Source organism: Acomys minous (genome assembly GCF_964271855.1).
Source record: "Acomys minous genome assembly, chromosome: 8".
NCBI classification, from domain to species: Eukaryota; Metazoa; Chordata; class Mammalia; order Rodentia; family Muridae; genus Acomys; species Acomys minous.
Genome location: NC_140489.1, coordinates 121,267,188 through 121,284,478, shown reverse-complemented (window position 1 = coordinate 121,284,478; position 17,291 = coordinate 121,267,188). Strand labels below are relative to the sequence as shown.

At 40.3% G+C, this 17,291-nt stretch overlaps 1 protein-coding gene across 2 annotated transcripts in view; it reads left to right on the top strand.

Moving 5' to 3' along the window:
• Window positions 1-17,291, top strand: part of FSHR (follicle stimulating hormone receptor) — a 171,085-nt gene that overhangs the window by 67,350 nt on the left and 86,444 nt on the right. For both annotated transcript variants that reach the window (XM_084793864.1, XM_084793863.1), the window contains exon 2: window positions 11,469-11,540. In XM_084793864.1, coding sequence (XP_084649990.1) covers window positions 11,469-11,540 — 72 coding nt within the window. The remainder of the gene's footprint in view (window positions 1-11,468; window positions 11,541-17,291) is intronic.

The window sequence follows — 17,291 nt, the reverse complement described above, 5'->3', positions numbered from 1 at the left end:
GACACCAATCCCTTCCTATCATGGGGAATATTTCTATTATGCAGGGTCCAGTTACTTAATATCTGTTCAACAAATGGGAAAGGTGTTCCGTATGGCACAATAGATTCTTTAAAATATTTTCAGTCTAACATTTCCATTGGACATCATGTCATCTCAACATAAGTATAGCCTCCATCAGTAGCAAGTATATGTTGTATAAACACTGAAAAAGCTAGAAGTGCCTGTATAGTCCCAGGCAACACCTCTGGAGGTGCACTTGGCTCAGTATGAGCCCTTTTAGCCTGTAAGGTCTCCTGTTCTTCCTGGCCCCTTGCCTCAGTCAGAGGCTCCAGGCACCTGGCAGTGAAAGTGTGTGGATCATGGTGGGGCAGCAAACTAGCCTTCCAGCCTAGTCAGCTTCCCTCTTTCCCCCTGTGGCAAATTTCCACCATCAGACACCAGGCCCAGTCTTTCTCCTCTCTCTGGCACTTTTTGTTTTCAAGCACTTTAACCTCTACTTGCAAACTCTCTTGTTGCACAGCTAAGTCTTCAATGTTTTCCAAAAGGAGAGACTTCTGATTTATCTATGTCATCCACTTTTTGTTGTTCAGATCCCTCCTTATCAACTCATAACTTTTCTAATTGTTCAGTAATTTTTCCAATCTCTTTAAAAAATGGAATAAAGGAAGACAATGAAACAAAAACAGAAAATTTCCCCTGGGTGTCATGTAGGAGAGAAGCTGTCATTTTGCTGACACCCTGAAATAGTATTTTCATACTTTTAAAATCTGCAGTTTCCTCTACAGCATTAGAAATTATGTTACCCATTACGCTAAGTCATGTTGGGTGCCATCTGTAGGCTGTGATCTTTTTACAACCTTATTTATTTTGGGTTCTTTAATGCCTCTACCTCCCTCCAACCCAATTACCCTAGATAGGAGAGAAAGATGGTTAACACAGACAGTGGAAGTAGACCTATTTTAGACTCAGTTCCTTGCGAAATTTCTACTCTTTGATGTCAGGATTTCACAGAAACAGAAACAAGCATGAGCAGGAGCAATAGCAGGGACCACAGGCAGCCTCTTCAATGTTTTCTTGGGAGTATTTCTCTCTAAGAGCATCTCAAAGCAGAGCAATGTGCAGCCAAGCAGTGTGAAGTGATACAAAGTATGCAAAGTGAGACCTCTCTGTTCTGGGGCTCCAATTTATCTCCTCTCAGAGTCCTTATCAGGATGTTTTTCAAGTGGCAAAGACCATGCCTCCACACTAGGAAGTTTCTTATTGACAAAGATCATGCACTCTCTCCTGAGACTGTTTCTAGCTGACAAACATCATACACCCTCACACAAGGCAGTTTCACATCCCACACTTGGGATTAAAACAAAAACATGTTTAAATCTACTACAGTAGTCAGTTACTTTTATGTCATTTCCTCAGATCTTTCTTCCTCTTATTCAAGACTAAGCACCTTGTAAGTAGCCAGAGTCCTTCATAACAAGCTTAGAAAAGCTTCAAGGAAACTATGATCTGCATCTGCCAGGAATGACTCACATCTTATACCATTCTGTAGTCAAGTTAGTGCAAAGACATCTTTTAAATGAAACCTACGATTGATGGATGTTGTTAAAAATAGGAAATGTCAAAAGCCAGATGCAGTTCTCCCTAGAGTAGAATGCATGCAATTCTTCCTTCTGGAAGTCAAGGCCACACTTTTGTTGCTAGTCCTTAGGTATGATCTCAGGACTGCTGTATGCACTGCTGCTGCACTGCTGCATTGCAGCCAGGACGAGAGCTCTTGCTGAATTGTCACACTGTCACCTGGCAATAGCAATGAAAAGTCCTTGTGTTTTGTTGGTCATGTCTATTCTACCAATTGGTTATTATAAAAGACAAACTCAAGAGGCAGAGGCAGATGGATACCTGTAAGTTTGAGGTCAACCTGGTCTACACAAAAGTTCTAGGCCATCCAGGACTACCTAATGAGACTTTGCCTTGAAAAGAAATACATTTTATTGTTTTTGAGAAGATAGATGGCTTTGCTTATGTTCAGTGTGTGAGCTGTTTATACAGAACCTGCTCCAGTCAAGCTCAGAACCTAGAGAAACTATGTGTGCTAGGTAAGCACTTCATGTTAAGATGCAAAACAGATTTATTTAGCTTGGTCTCTGCCAACACTCTCCAGTCTATATTCAAAGAAAACAATATTTTTTAAAGTATTTTACTCTCATCCCACAGAGGAAGTTTAAGGTATGAACATACATGTCACTTTAACAGCTATATGTGGCTACCATCAGACGATCACCACAAAGTTCAAACCACTAAATCGTCACTCTTCAAATTCTGCACCATGTATGGTCTTAGAAGAGAATTGGGAGACAGGGCTCCATTCTGAGAGCTGAACCTTGCTCTTCTTTGAATTGACTTTAAATGGGTTTATGTGTTTGTTCTTGTCTTTACCAGAGTTCATTTGAGTGTTTGGCATTTGTATTCTACACATTTACCATAAGATAATTATTCAGCACATATGCTTTCTGATTAAACGTGTGAAACATCTACCCAGAACATGGAAATTGATTATAAATGCGTTATGAGAGACCTAAATCTCTCTTTGGTTCACAGAAGGCTGATGAGCTTTTCTCACCCAGCTCACTGGTGACTGTCAATCAGCCCTTAGCCGCAGATTCTAGAAGCAAGTTGATTCCTGGCTAATCCCCTCCTATCTGAGCTGAAGCAACCCCAAATTGACCTGTGTTTGACAGCTGCCTTTCATTACTGTACTATGAGTTAAATGTTGTCACTAAGAATAACAGTTAAATCAGGATGACATCAACTGAAGAGACCACAGGAACCACTCAGAGGCCAAGTGTGTTTGGCATTGTATCTCACTTGTCTGGAGGGATAGTAGGGTACTAAATTGGAATTCTGTCTATTCAGTCTGACAGATACCATGAAAGAAAGTCCTAAATTCCACCCAGAATATAATAGTTTCTATTCTGGAGCTGTATAAACCCAGGTCTGGATTATTTTGATAAAAATGACTCCCTGGAAATTACCTACTTCATATCCCTCCACCTATGCACATGTGTGTATTCATATAATTCAAAAAGTCGCCTGTGTTTATATCCTATAATATTATGCATTGCTGCATCTAAATTTTTTAAGCTGCTCCATAACCACTCCTGCTATTTTAGACTTTTCTTATGATTCTTATATCTGCCTACAACATAAGCTCATTATGGCATATAATTTATATATTTTTTTTCTGTTGTGGTGATTGCTGTTCTTATGCCACCTTGTCACCAACACATAAGTCAGGGTCTAATATTTGAATAGAAAAGCAAAAACATTTGAACAGAAGTTTTCTGTTACTTTTTCTGGATTTTTGGCTTTACTGCCATAAAGCACTCTCTGCTCTGCTGTACTGTCCACAACTACTAGTGAGTCCTTAAGAGTACACTTAAGAGATGTAACAAGAATAAAATAATTTTAAAAAGGAAAAAAAAAAAGAGTCCTCTTTCCTATGACCCTGACCCCATAAATGAAGCTCTGTTTATCAAAGGTTTCCATAGTAGTGTGTGTGTGTGTGTGTGTGTGTGTGTGTGTGTGTGTGTGTGTGTGTGTGTGTTTTATTCATTCATGCTTCTATTTGTGTGGCAATCACAGTAGTCTGTTAACTGACGGTTCTTGCTGTTCCCAGCTTGTCAAGAGCTGTTTACGTTGTGCCTAAACCATATTCTGAAAGAGAAAAGAACAGAGATAATGGAAGCCTGATGAAACATAGCCCATCACGCTCCCACTTCCTGCCAACACCTTAACAACCGGCCAGCCCAGGGCAGCTTGCTGCCTACTCTATTTCACTTAAAGCAGGTGTTCTCAACCTAACTACGCATCCACGTCCCCCAGCGAGCTGTTAAATTAAGGATGACTGATAGACAAGCCCTTTCCACGGTGGAAGCTCACGCACAGGTAGCATGTAAAAACTTCCATCAGAGGATTATAATATGTGACCAGGATTAAGAATCACTGGGCTCTGAATGATTCTGCATCATTAAAAATACAGCCTTCCTGGCACCAGAAATCCCAAACTCAAGGTTTTTAAATGACAAAGCAGAGTATCAGCAAAAAAAACTGACCAAGCAGCTCACGGCAGTGTAAACTGTCAGCTGTCATTCAGCCGGTGTCACCCATGATCATGCAGACTGCAGCACAGGGCCACTGCATCATCATTAATGATAAAGCTCTACTATCTGAATCAATTTGAGCACCTTTTTTTTTCTACCATATGGTTCCACTACAAGCCTGGAAATCAACAACTGGTGAGGAAGACAGTGTTACTTCTTCCATATTTCCTCCTCCTCTGGTTGCTATAGTTTCCTATCTCAAGTAACTTGGGCTGTGGAGAGAGAAAGACTGGAAGAAAAGGAATTCAAGTATATCATCAACCGCATGCTCATCGCTCAGGGTGTGGTATGGATCCCAATGTCTATTATTCTCGGGGAGCTTCTGTGGGCTCAGCTGTCTCCTGACACTGAAGACCCTTCTCCCCCTCTCCTCCAGCACTCACTGCTCATAGCCTCACTTTTAGTACCATATCAAAGAGTGACATAGGAAAGTCATTCTTCCCAGGATGCCCACCTCCTTTCTGTCAGGCCCAGGACTGCCTTGTGGGGAAACTCAGCTTGGCCCAATTGTCTGTGGACCAGAAATGTTCTCCTAAATAGTACCGAGTCACTTCGCAAGACACAGAGGAATCATGTTCTAGTTCCTCTACCCCACAAGTAACAGGAAGCACATGCTAACTCCTTTAAACAGTTCTCCTGTTACTGCCTATACTTGGCTTGAACAGATTCCACACCATGAAGAGGGATCAGAGAACACTGATGCTTCTCTACAGAATACTCCTTGGGAGATAATGAAGACTTCATCCACCACTTCTATTTTCTTACACATCCTGAAGGAGACTGATGAACTAATGATGGTTAGACAAATTTCCACGTGTTTTACAGCAGGCGCCATCCCATACCAAGAAACGGGACATTGGCAACAATCTTATTTCTCTCAGCACTCAGTATTTATACAAAAATATGATGAATCTTTATTTTTAAAAATAAAATATTTAATGTGATGAATGAGAAGTGGGTACACATGCTTGCTTTTACAATTATGAGGGCCCAAGCTCAGATCCCTAGGACCCACATAAATCTGGACATTTTAGTGCTTCCCTAACCCCAGCAGACTATTTGATGAGAGAATGAGAATGAGAAGCTCACAGGTCACCTAGCCTGGTGTATATAGCACAAAGAAGAAGAAATCTCATATACTCGATGTGGAAATTGAAAACTGGCACCCAAGGTTGTCCTCTGACCTTCAAATTAACACATAGCATGCATGTCTACAGTTACACACACATGTGCACACATATACACTACATCATATATCATCCATCCATCCATCCATCTATCCATGCATGCATCTATCCATCCATGAGTCAAGTTATAACCATGAGTCTTATAACCAATTAGACACCCAAATTTCTTTAAAGTCAATCTGGTCATCTGCTGCTTCATAGAAAGAAGTTAATTTCTGTTGGTTGAATTATATTTCTTTCTAATTGGTTTGTTTGCTCACTTCTATCTTTGTCTTTACGTTGTGTCCCTAAAATATGCTCAGAAATTTAGTCAGGGTAAGAGCCTGACCTAAAGAGAGCGAAGCATGAAACTTCGTGGCATTACAAGGTCAGGATGATGATCAATTCCTTCCTTCTTCATCCTTTGGCAAGCTGTTCTCACTTTAATTTTTAAATTTGTGTGAAATTCAAAGAACACTGAGCCTAGTATCATTTACACTTGGGCCATCATAAAAAGGCAGATTTCTCAAAAAGAATATTGGCTGTTTTCCAGGCTGCCAGGAAGCTTTTTATGGAATCTTTTAAACTATTCTCATTTAAGCCAGAAAGGGAAATTAAACTTGGCCATGGGTGAATGCTCTTCCCAAGATATGAATTACTGTAACCAGACACAGTCAAAAAGCCTAGAGCTTCCCAACATGAGGGTAAAGAACTGCAAAGCCCACCTGCCGCATTTATCACAGAAAGGAACTGAGTAACTCAGAATGTAATCAAGAACACTTTCTTTCTTAGAGCATCTCGGTGAATGGTACAGGCTTGTAGAAATCTTTCGTGCATTCTGCTGCTAACAGAGTGAGGTAAAGGTATCATCTCCCAAAAGGCAGGCTGATGACACTTCTAACAACATTGCCGTAAAACAAACAAATAAATATAAAAGATGCTTGGGATACAGCCTAATGAGAATTTTAATCTTCCAAAGCTGATGGTGAAATATTTCAAACATAAGGAATACAGGATGATAGAAAATATCCATCAATCATCACTCAGCCCAGTCCCCTGTTAGCTTTTGGCCACCCTTTTTTGTTTTGTTTTGTTTTGTTTTGTTTATTTTGGGGGGGATTGGTTCGTTGTTAAAATGCAGTATATTTTAGAGATGACTCTGAGCACTGCTTTACCCCTAGTGACAGAGATAAATACTGTGCTGATTCTGGTACTGGCCGTTCTCATTTCAGCAATTACGTCATCCTCTCTCTAGGTTTTGAATTGTGGGTTTTATTATTCAGATGTGGTGAAGCCAACAGGTCTGAAGACAACTATCACTGAAAAGATGGTTCCTTATCCTTCCAAATCCCAAGAGAAGGGAAATATAGTATAGATGGTGGGAAGACACTCAAGAGTCTCATTAAGGAAGCAAGGAGAAAGTGATAGGTGGGTAGCCTCGGAATCCGTGGAGCACGTGCCCTTCCCTCAGCTCTGAAGCCAGCTTCCCATTGCCATGGTAACACCAGCAAGGAAAACATCACACCTGCCCCTCCTCAGGCATCCTGATTAAAAAGAAGAAAAAGAGCATTTCTGGTTATAGGTAGAGAGAGGACATTCTGATCTTCTGTAAAGACTAGAACATGTCACAGATTTTTAAGCCTTTATTAGATAAAAAATACTTATCTTCCTTCTGGAGGCCTGCTTTTTTCTGAAGGGAACTGGGGGAAGAATGGATCTAGGAGAGAGGGGAGGTGGAGGGAGAGAAAACTGCAGTCAGTTATCTTCAATAAATATTCAAGCAAATGTAAATGTCTCTAATAATTGCCATAAATGCTAGAATTATGAGGGGTTTGTGTATTTATTTTAATTTAATATGTATTGGTGTTTGGCCTTCATGCATTTCTGTATACCACATGTGTACATGGTTCCTGAAGAGGCCGGAAGAGGGTGTCAAATCTGCTGGAGCTGGAGTTATAGGTGGTTGTGAGCTAGCATATGTGTGCTGGAGATAAACCCTTAACTGCCAAATTACTTCTCCAGCCCCTAGAATTATGAGATTTTAAAGCTTGTACAATAAACCCTAAATATCACAAAAAGTATCCTTGGTTATTTTAGTAGGAAACAGAAAACATCTTAACCTCACTACTATAGAATGAAAACTTTATATAGATTAAGTTGAAAGCTTATTGAGTCACATCCGGATAAATTTGTTAGTAAGTGGACAATGTTGAAAATTAGAAAATTCATTTCAGAGGTGGGGAGAATCTGGGAAGAGATGGGAAGGGGGAAATAATAATCAGAAATGTTGTATGAAAACAATCTATCTTCAATTTAAAAAATTAATTATCACACTTAACTTACTAAACATCGCAGCTTAGCCTAACCTGCCAAAACATGCCCAGAACACTTCCACTGGCCTGTGATTGGACAAACTCATTTAACACCAAGCCTGTTTAATGACAAAAGTATGAATGTTAATGAAATTTATTGAATACTCACATGCAAAACAGCAGTGACAACTCATAATAATCAGGCATCTGTATCCACAGACCCATTCAATATGTGTTCTGGCCATGGATCCAGATACAGAAATCACAGTCACTTCTCCAGCAACATGTCTGCTGGCATGCCACTGTGCTCCCTGCCATGAAAATGGACTAAGCCTCTGAAAACTATAAGCCAGCCGCAAACAAATGTTCTGTTTTGTAAGAATTACAATAGTCATGATGTGTCTTCAGAGCAATAGTACACTGACTAAGACACCCACCAAAGTATTAGTGGATCATGAGGTGTTATGATCATGAGGCAACGCGTTGCATTGCAGCCATAGTAAGGAATCAGCAATTAGCTCCAGTGCTCACCTCATTTGCTACTTTTCACTGAGTCTAGGACCCCAGCCCCTGAAATTAGGTTGAGTCTCCTCACCCCAGTGAACACAACCTAGATTCCCTCACAGGCGTGTCCAGAGGTCCTTCTTATTATATTGCTTTTGAGGTTCTCTTTGGATTCTAACCAGGAATGGAATGAGGAGACACTGGCATATGTTTTTTTCTGTTTCAATAATTTCCCTTCTACTGGTTTCTTATGTTGGAAGTTCAGTTCATTAATTTTCCATCTCTTTGTTCCCCCCCCCCTTCTACTAAATAATGTAAAACTAAAAGTTATATATAAGTAGGAGCTTAACTATTTATTTTGTATTTTATTATATTACCCAAAATCTTTTTATAATTGTAATTTCTTCTTTGGCCTATGTATGATTTAAAGGAGTGCTAATGTTTTGTTTTTGTTTTGATTTTCCTTATGGATGTATGTGTATTGAGGGAAGGAGTTAATTATCTTACTACTGATTTCTAAGTGACTTAGTAATTACATTCTTGTCAAAGAAAGTTATTTGTTTTTATACTAATTTGCTTTGTGACCTAGTTCGGGGTTGATATTTTTTAGCATTCCTTATTGATTTGACAGGTTTTCTGGCCACTATTAATTCCCACCTAGTCAATTATGGGTACTAATTTCTTTGTCCTCTGTTCCTCCATGAGGGGTGTGTGTGTGTGTGTGTGTGTGTGTGTGTGTGTGTGTGTGTGTGTGTGTGTGTAAACCTGTCTTCCTACTGAATTAAATTTTCTTTTCTGCAAAGGAATTACTCTGCTAAAAGGTTTTAATGTCTAATTAAATTTACCCGTAAGTATCTTTATTTTACCCTTACATTTGAATGGTAATTTTCTAGTCATATAATTCTAAATTGGCAATTACTTTTCTCTATTAGTTTTGAAGATATTTTTACAAACTTTTCTAACTTTTTCTTTGAAGATATTTTGTCTTTTTTCTTTCTGTGTGCTTTAAAACTATTTTACCTTATATATACACAGTTTTCATGCTCAGATTTCTAGCAATGAAATTTGGTTTCTTTTTTTGGGACAGCTTTTGAGATTTCTGAATCTGAGGGTTTATAGGTTTCACAAATTATGGTCTTTCCTGGGTGTTATTTCACTGCAAATTGGTTGGTCTCCATCTTCTGTTCATTCCTTCTGGAATGCATATAAAATAAAAGAAAAGGATGAATTGGGAGGAAGAGTCAAGGGTGATGAGCTAGAGAAGAAAAGAGGAAGAGAGAGAAGGAAGGAGAGCAGAAGTAGGAGAGAGCCTTTCCATTTACCGTCTACTATTTGATGGGCCAGTTTGACATCCATGTACAGATTTCTTTGTTACCAAACCTGGAATCACACTGATCACCCGCTGTATCTTAAACCCTGGTTTGTGCTCACTATTGCTCAGCAAATCATCTGAGATTCAGTTTCTTTGGGTATTGTAGAATTTTTTACACTTTTATATAAGCACAGCCATTCATGTTAAAATAATACTTGTTATGATTTATTTCTGGAGAAAATGAAAATTTATCTTTTGAAAACTTTTTTTAAAATATAGCAGTCCATAAAAATATGTTCAATACTGAGAGTGAAAATCCAGAGTGAATCTTCATAGCTTCTATTCCAAATGACTACTCAACAATATAGAATCCATTGAGGTGTATAGACTTCAGGTCTGATATATGCATTTGTTTGGTTTTGGTTTGTTTTTCCAATTTTTATAATAATGTTCATAGATTTTTAAAAACATAACTGTGTTAATAACTTTGAACCACTTGATGCAGGCTTGGTCCTTGCACTTTGAGAAAACAAGCCTGGTACTAGAAGTACAGAAGCTGTGTTGTTATGGGACAGAAGGGTCAGTCAAGGAGCAAATCATCATGATACTTCTCCCCCATGGTGGCTCATGGGCAGGAGCACAAAATGGCCAAGCTCAAACAATGGGAGATGAAAGGACTGTGTGCCTCTCATGCAGCTACAGAACATCTGAAAATCCCACACCAGCTCTAGCCATGCAAGGCAGCAGCCTATGAACAGTGATGGTAACCAAACACTGTGGCTTGGAAAGTACCATAAAAATTAATTTCTTTGCTCTCCTGTCTGGTACTATTATTCCTAACACCCATTCAGCGTGAGCTGTAACGTGCCAGGGACTAGGCTGGGTGACAACCCAGAAGAAAACCCCTGCCCTTGTAGAACTCTCATGCTACTCATGGGGAAGTGACAATTATGAGAACATGCAGGGAAGCAAGAAGAATGTAGAACATGCCAGAAGTATCATGAAGAAATTTTTAAGCAGGAAAGGAGACCAGGGGACATGTCAGGGGGAATCGTCATTTTACAAAGAGAGATCAGTAAAAAAAAAAAAAAACTAGCTGAGAAAGTGAATTTGAGAGAACGGAAGATGAGGGAACAAGCCAGGAGGACATCTGGGTAGATGTGGTGAGGTGATGAATCTGAAAATGTTACTTAAAACATGCACTGGAAACTTTTACTACTAATTAGGTTGATTATCAAGCTTAAGAGGAAATTATAGGGGCTAGGAACAGAGAGCAGGAAACTCTAGTGGGGTTCTGAATGCCACTGTAAACATTTGGATTTTTCCCTGAATGAGGTATGGAGCAGAAGCTATGGGAGTTGTCTTGTAATGAGGGTGAGACAGATATTTAAAAAAAACATGTCAAAAACTGGAGGTAGCTGAGGCTGAGAGAGACTATAAGTGCGGAGACATGATGAAGTGTTTTTCTAACAATGACAGAATCAGCAGAGGAGGTGAAATAGAAGCATGAAATACATTGAAAGAAAGGGGGATATGTTGAGAATGGGAGGGGCTGTTCTTGGACATGGCCCTGGACAGCTCCCCTGTGGTGCCAGGAGGACTGCCAGGTAGTTTAGGTCACCACAATGAGCATGTGAGAGCAGGAAGATGTTTTCTCCTCATTCTACTTTCACCTCAATATGACCTTACAGGGCAATGTGTTGGTGGCTGATATAGGGACATTGAATGGGTCTTACACAGAGTCACATGGCTGATAAGGGGCAGCCCTCGGCTATGACTTGTTCATATCTGCTACCCAGTGTTGCTTGAAATACAATGGTAAGAACCTTACCCTCCTTAAGTTAACCTCATCCTGCAAATAGAACCTGTTCTAGCACTGTTCTGTGAAGTGGAACAACATGACAGTAATTTCAATATGTACTTTTATGGCGTTCACCCCCTAATGTCACTCATCAAATACTCAATTGCTTATGACTTGGTAGACTGTAATGTTTCCTACACACTCTCTTTTCAGGAGGTTTGTGCTCACCAAGCTTCGAGTCATCCCGAAAGGATCCTTTTCTGGATTTGGAGACCTGGAGAAAATGTAGGTATCTAATGCCACTGTATAAATGCTTCAAGTGGACTATGGAAAGTGACCTTGGATGATGTCTACCATGATACTTTGCACAGGTGTCCATCAATGCTTACCAAAAGCCTCTTCCCAGCAGATTTAACAAAGCATGGATTGAACATATTTGTGTGTGTGTGTGTGTGTGTGTGTGTGTGTGTGTGTGTGTAATTATCATTGTTGTTATTCCATAACTGATACAGTATCACAACTGTTTATATAGGTTTGCATTGAATTAGATATTATAAATAAGGTAGAGTTTATTTATTTGGCAGTACACTGAATATACTGGAAGATTATGCATGTTATATACAAGTTCTATAGTGCTAAATGTAAGTCCTTAGCACCGATTGATTCAGTGACTGGGGACATGTCCTGGCACCTCTTTTCCACAGGAAGGACATGCTAGGTCTGGTTGGCTTTGAATATGGAGAAAGATCTAGCATGTGTGTTCTCAGCATTCTCTAGACCTCTGGTTCCCAAGTCATACGTGCAAGCACTGATCACTGATATGCAGATGTTTAAAAGTATTAAGAGCACTTGCAGGGCTGATGGAGAAGCCCTCCTTGATACGACAAATGCTGAATTTCTATTGATGTGGTTTAGAGTTGGCTCCAAATGGGGTTTTCTCAAAGTGAGGTGCAGCGGTAAACCCACAGTGAATCCTGCCACATCTCAGTAACATGCCCTATCTTAGAAGGGTCTAGCCTCATCTCCCAGGATTTTAGAAGGGAGACTTGTTCTCCACAGAGGCACAGCCAGGCTGCAGAAGTTACATGCAGGTATGTACAGCCATAGATGCACTGAGTCCACAGAAAGGGGACTCTTTTTTACTGTGATAAGGTGAGAGCCACCCTCCAGTTCATGCGTTTCTCATGGAAGCTGCTGGATTTTTTCCACTGAGTTATTTTATCTCCCTTTAAAAATATTTTGGCTCATATCTGGGGAAGAGACAAAGTAATTTATTAACAAAAGGAACACAAAGCAGAGAGGAAAGCACTGTTTCCAGGGGGCAGGGGGGAGGACCCTGCTTGCATGACAGTGGTCAGGGGCTTGGTTGATTGCTAGTTTCCATATGAACTGACTACGTAATCTCAAAATATCCTTTAAGACCTTTGCTTCTCCATGTGCATTTGAGAAAAGGAGTTTTGAGGGAGACTGGCATTGTCTTGTTAGATGGGAGCTCAATTTAAAACCTGGAAAAGACATTGAACACAGGGCAGGCTGAACGGACTATACCATGAAAGCCATTAGAATTTAAGAGATTTTGGCTGAAGTAGATTGGAGCTTCTTGATAAATTTTCCAAGTGCCCTGACAGTGATGTGGCACATACTAGATGACTATTAGGTATTCCTGGGTTCCAAAAAGCCTTCTACGTGCACTGAGACATAAATAACGGCTACCACAAATAATTCACCTTATAAAATTCAATCAGGCAAATATGAATGGTCCCTAACAGGGCACTCAGCATCAGACAGGCAAATATATGGCCACAGAGCCCTGACCTAGCAGTAACACAAGTGAAAAGGCAGGAGGCTCAGTAGTTCAGCATCTCCAGACATATATTACCCACTTCTGCTTGTCTTTGTCAGTTGGCTACTCTGATGGCAATAGGATATAAACTGAAGCTAGTCTTAATATTTAACACTCTTTTCTCCCTCAAGCATCACCCTTTATCCCATAGGCTGGAGTCCTGGGAAACTACCTTCTTCCCTTACTCCCCAGGCTCACCCTGGTTCCATCCTCTCACATTCTGATTTTTGTCATTAAGTTCTCATCTTTCTAAATCTACCCTCTTCCCCTGGGTGCTTCCATTACTTTTTAATCCATTTCTTAAATTTAATAAGTAATAGATTCATCTGCCACATCTCCCTCTCTACAAGTCTCTTTAACTCGTTTTGCATACGATCAAGTTCGCTTCCATCCTTACTGAAAGGAGAAACCCCCCCAATTCCATCATGAACAGCGTAGATAGAACGGCCTCCCGTGCCATCCTGCCTCGCTCCCTTTCAGTCGCCTCTCCACCTGCAGCCACTTGCTATTTGGCTACAAATTCTTCAAAACTATATAATTATACTATCAAAGGTCCCAAACACCAACTATAATTGCCCAACTTAAAGGCTTTGGGGAGCATATAGGGAAATGATCACTGTAGCAGGCTTCAGCAAGTGCCAGGCATGCGGTTAACGTCCTCAACAAATGTCAACTGCAGTGATAATTATTGGGATGAGGATGCTAATAAGAAAATCCTCCTCGGGCAACGCCTGCTGTCTTCAAGTCTCAGTTCTCCTCCAGAAACCTTTCCCAAGCACGAGGGCCACGTGGCAGGACTAATTTTCTTTGCAGACACTGTTTACCTAACCATCAAAAGCGATGACTGCCTGCGACCCTACCCACCCGGAAGCACAGAAGTGGTGACTGCAGTTTTGTTTGTGGGCCTTCTGTCCCTCACACGGAGTACATGTGGTTGCAGGAGGCACTTCCAGCTCTGAAGATGAGCTCATAACTGGGGTGGCAGGCAATTTGAACATTTGAATATCGTGTTCTCTTAACTTTCATGGCAGCTAGAGGATTGGTTCTGCAATCTAGGAAAGTCATAAATCTTGAGACTTTTATGGGATTGAGCAATGCAAAGGTCAGCTTTTTCTTCATTGAATAGAACTCCACAAAGAAAGGAAGCCAGGACAGTTGTCACCATCTATCCAGTTTGGGGGAGGAGGGGGATAAAACTAATGTAACAGAAGGGAAGACTCAGAGAGAGACCAGGTCCTAAGGACACTAGAACCTGAATAAAGCTGCTTCTGAAGCCGTTCTTCCTCTCTGACCATCATGTTAAGTGAACCATAAATTCTTTTCTTATCCATAAGCCTCTTGAGTTTATTTTCTTCTGCCTCTCAGAACAGAAAAGACTCTAACAAATATCCATATCACTGATTTTGCACATAACCTATGTATTCCTTTTTATCTGGGACTGTATTTTAATTGTGGTTATGTAATTATTTGTGTCACAGTAGATTATCATGTCCATCTCTCTGTGGACTCCTTCACTATTGACTATAGCCACTTATAGTATTTAGTATACTCTGTTCAGATTAGGAAGTCTCTTCTCACCACCTGGTACTGATTATATTTATTTACTCATCTTACGTCTGAACTTATTATATTATTGTTGTATGCACCTGACTCTCTGCACCGTGGATCCAATACTGCATAAAGACAAGATGAACACATCCTTGTACCTGTAGAATTTATATTCCAAACGCATTGTTAGAAATTAAATGTCAGGCTGGAGCAACAGCTTAGTAGTTAGGAGCACTGGCTGCTCTTCCAGAGGACACAGGCTCAATTCCCAGTGTCCACACAGCAGCGCACAACTGTCTGTAACTCCTGTTCCAGGGGCCCCGATAACTTCTCACCAATGTTCATAAAAATAAAATTAAATAAACTATTTTTTAAAATTTTAAAAGAAAATACATGTTCTATAAGAAAATGTAAATTTGCCTGATGGTAGGCACAATAGTGTAGTGAGTTAAGAGTGATTTAGGTGAGGCTGTTTATGGTAGAGGTTTTGCTCTGCTGGGAACGTTAAAGAGAGCCTTTTGGGGGGAAAGCTCTGGGGAAATGACATTTGTGTGGAAATCTGAAGGAGAAGAAGTGTCCACCTAAATGAAAGTGACAGACTAGAATGGATATTCTAGCCAGAAGTTATAATATGTACCAATGTCTCACAGTGACCTCTATGATGCATGGACTGAACAAAGGCTGGCAGAGCCAAGGAGAGCATGCAAAATGCTTACCTCTTCAAAGCAGGTTGTCTCCTGTGTTATGGGCCACCTTGCTATATAAAAAAGGGTGGTAAAGCAAAACCATGGTTGGTTAAAGGATGTGTGTGTGTGTGTGTGTGTGTGTGTGTGTGTGTGTGTGTGTGTGTAAGAGGTGACACAATCAGAAATTAATTCAGGAGCAGATATGTGTGTGTGTGTTTGTATAAGGTCTAGTATAAGAAATTAATAAAAAATTAATTCAGGAATAGAGGTGTGTGTGTCTTTCTGTTTGTCTGTGTGTGTGTGTATGTGTGTGTCTGTGTAAAAGGAAGTGTAAGATATGGCACAATCAGATATTAATTCAGGAATAGAGTTTTGTGTGTGTGTATATGTGTGTGTATATAAAGGCAAGTGTAAGATATGACACAATCAGATATTAATTCAGTAATGGAGGTGTGTGTATATGTGCCTGTCTGTCTGTCTGTCTGTGATGTGTGTGTGTGTGTGTGTGTGTGTGTGTGTGTGTGTGTGTGTGTAAGGACAAGTGTAAGAAGTGACACAATCAGAAATTAATTCAGGAACAGAGGTGTGGGTGTGTACGTGTGTGTTTGTGTGCATGTGTATGTGTAAAGGCAAGTGTAAGAGATTACACAATCAGAAATTAATTCAGGAATGAGGTGTGCATATATGTGTGTGTCTGTGTCTGTCTGTGTGTGTGTGTGTGTGTGTGTGTGTGTGTGTGTGTGTGTGTAAAGGCAAGTATAAGATATGACACAGTCAGATATTAATTCAGGAATGCTGGTGTGTGTCTGTAAGAATAAGAGGTGACACAATCAGATATTAATTCAGGAACCCTTGCTCTGGCTGCTCTGATATGGTGAGTGACAGAAAGTTTGCTAGTGGACAGGAGCAGTGTGGGGGTCAACGTCATTAAATTAAGCGCCGTGGTTCTTCACCCTCCTTCTGTGCCACACAGGCAGTACGTCTCACCTCAGTGCTAGTGTTCAGGAAACAGGTCTACAGAGTCCCAATTTCCTGCCCAAGATAACCCCATGAATAAAAGCCAGTAAAGGACACTCCCAAGCAGAATGAGCTGTGTGCTTGTGGACTTAACTAGACTGGGAGGGTTCAGAGATAACATGTCTTTATTTGCTTCACCTCTCATATCTGCCCCATGTGATAATGAGCATCTAAGTATCTATCAGCTATAGAAGTGGTACTGATAGCTCCTCGTTCATAATGTTGTCAACCATCTTAAACATCCCCTCCCTGTATCTGGAACATTGGTGGGTTTGGATCTTCATCTCTTCCTCCTGTTAAAATTACAAGAGGTCTGTACCTTTTTCCATAGGAAGAGAAGGGGAAATTGGTATACTTCCTAAGCCTTGCAGAAGCATCTTCCTGGTCCCTTAACACAGCTCTATTTTTATAAGCAGTTAGCAGGAGAATGTTGTGGGTAAGGTAGAAGCTTCTCAGTTGAAGATAACAGAGCTACTGTTCACACTCCAGCTTTCATCAGCATCCTTATCTCAAGCTTCCCAACTCTTCATTGCTTTGGGACCTGGTGGGAGACAACGGAAATCATTAGACTCTCTGCAATGTGAAGTGGCTTTGCAAAGTGCACTGTAAACTGTTTACATTGTCTTTAATTACTCTGGAGCCATATGTCAGCTTGGTATAAAGTGTGAAGATTATGCTGAATAGAGTGGGGGGGAGTAGGTGACAATGTGGTGATTTATGGTAAGCAGGAAAATTATGTATGGAAATGAGTACAATTTAAAAACACATCTACGTGCTATTATAACACTAGAGGGGGAAGAAAAGTCAGTTTATAACAAAATATCTTTGAAAATAGAAGCATGATGAATATGTAAATGAGACCAATCAACATCAGCTGAGATATGGTATATGCAGATGAGACGGCAGTGAGCCAAAAAGTAAAATAACTCCCAAACCATAAAT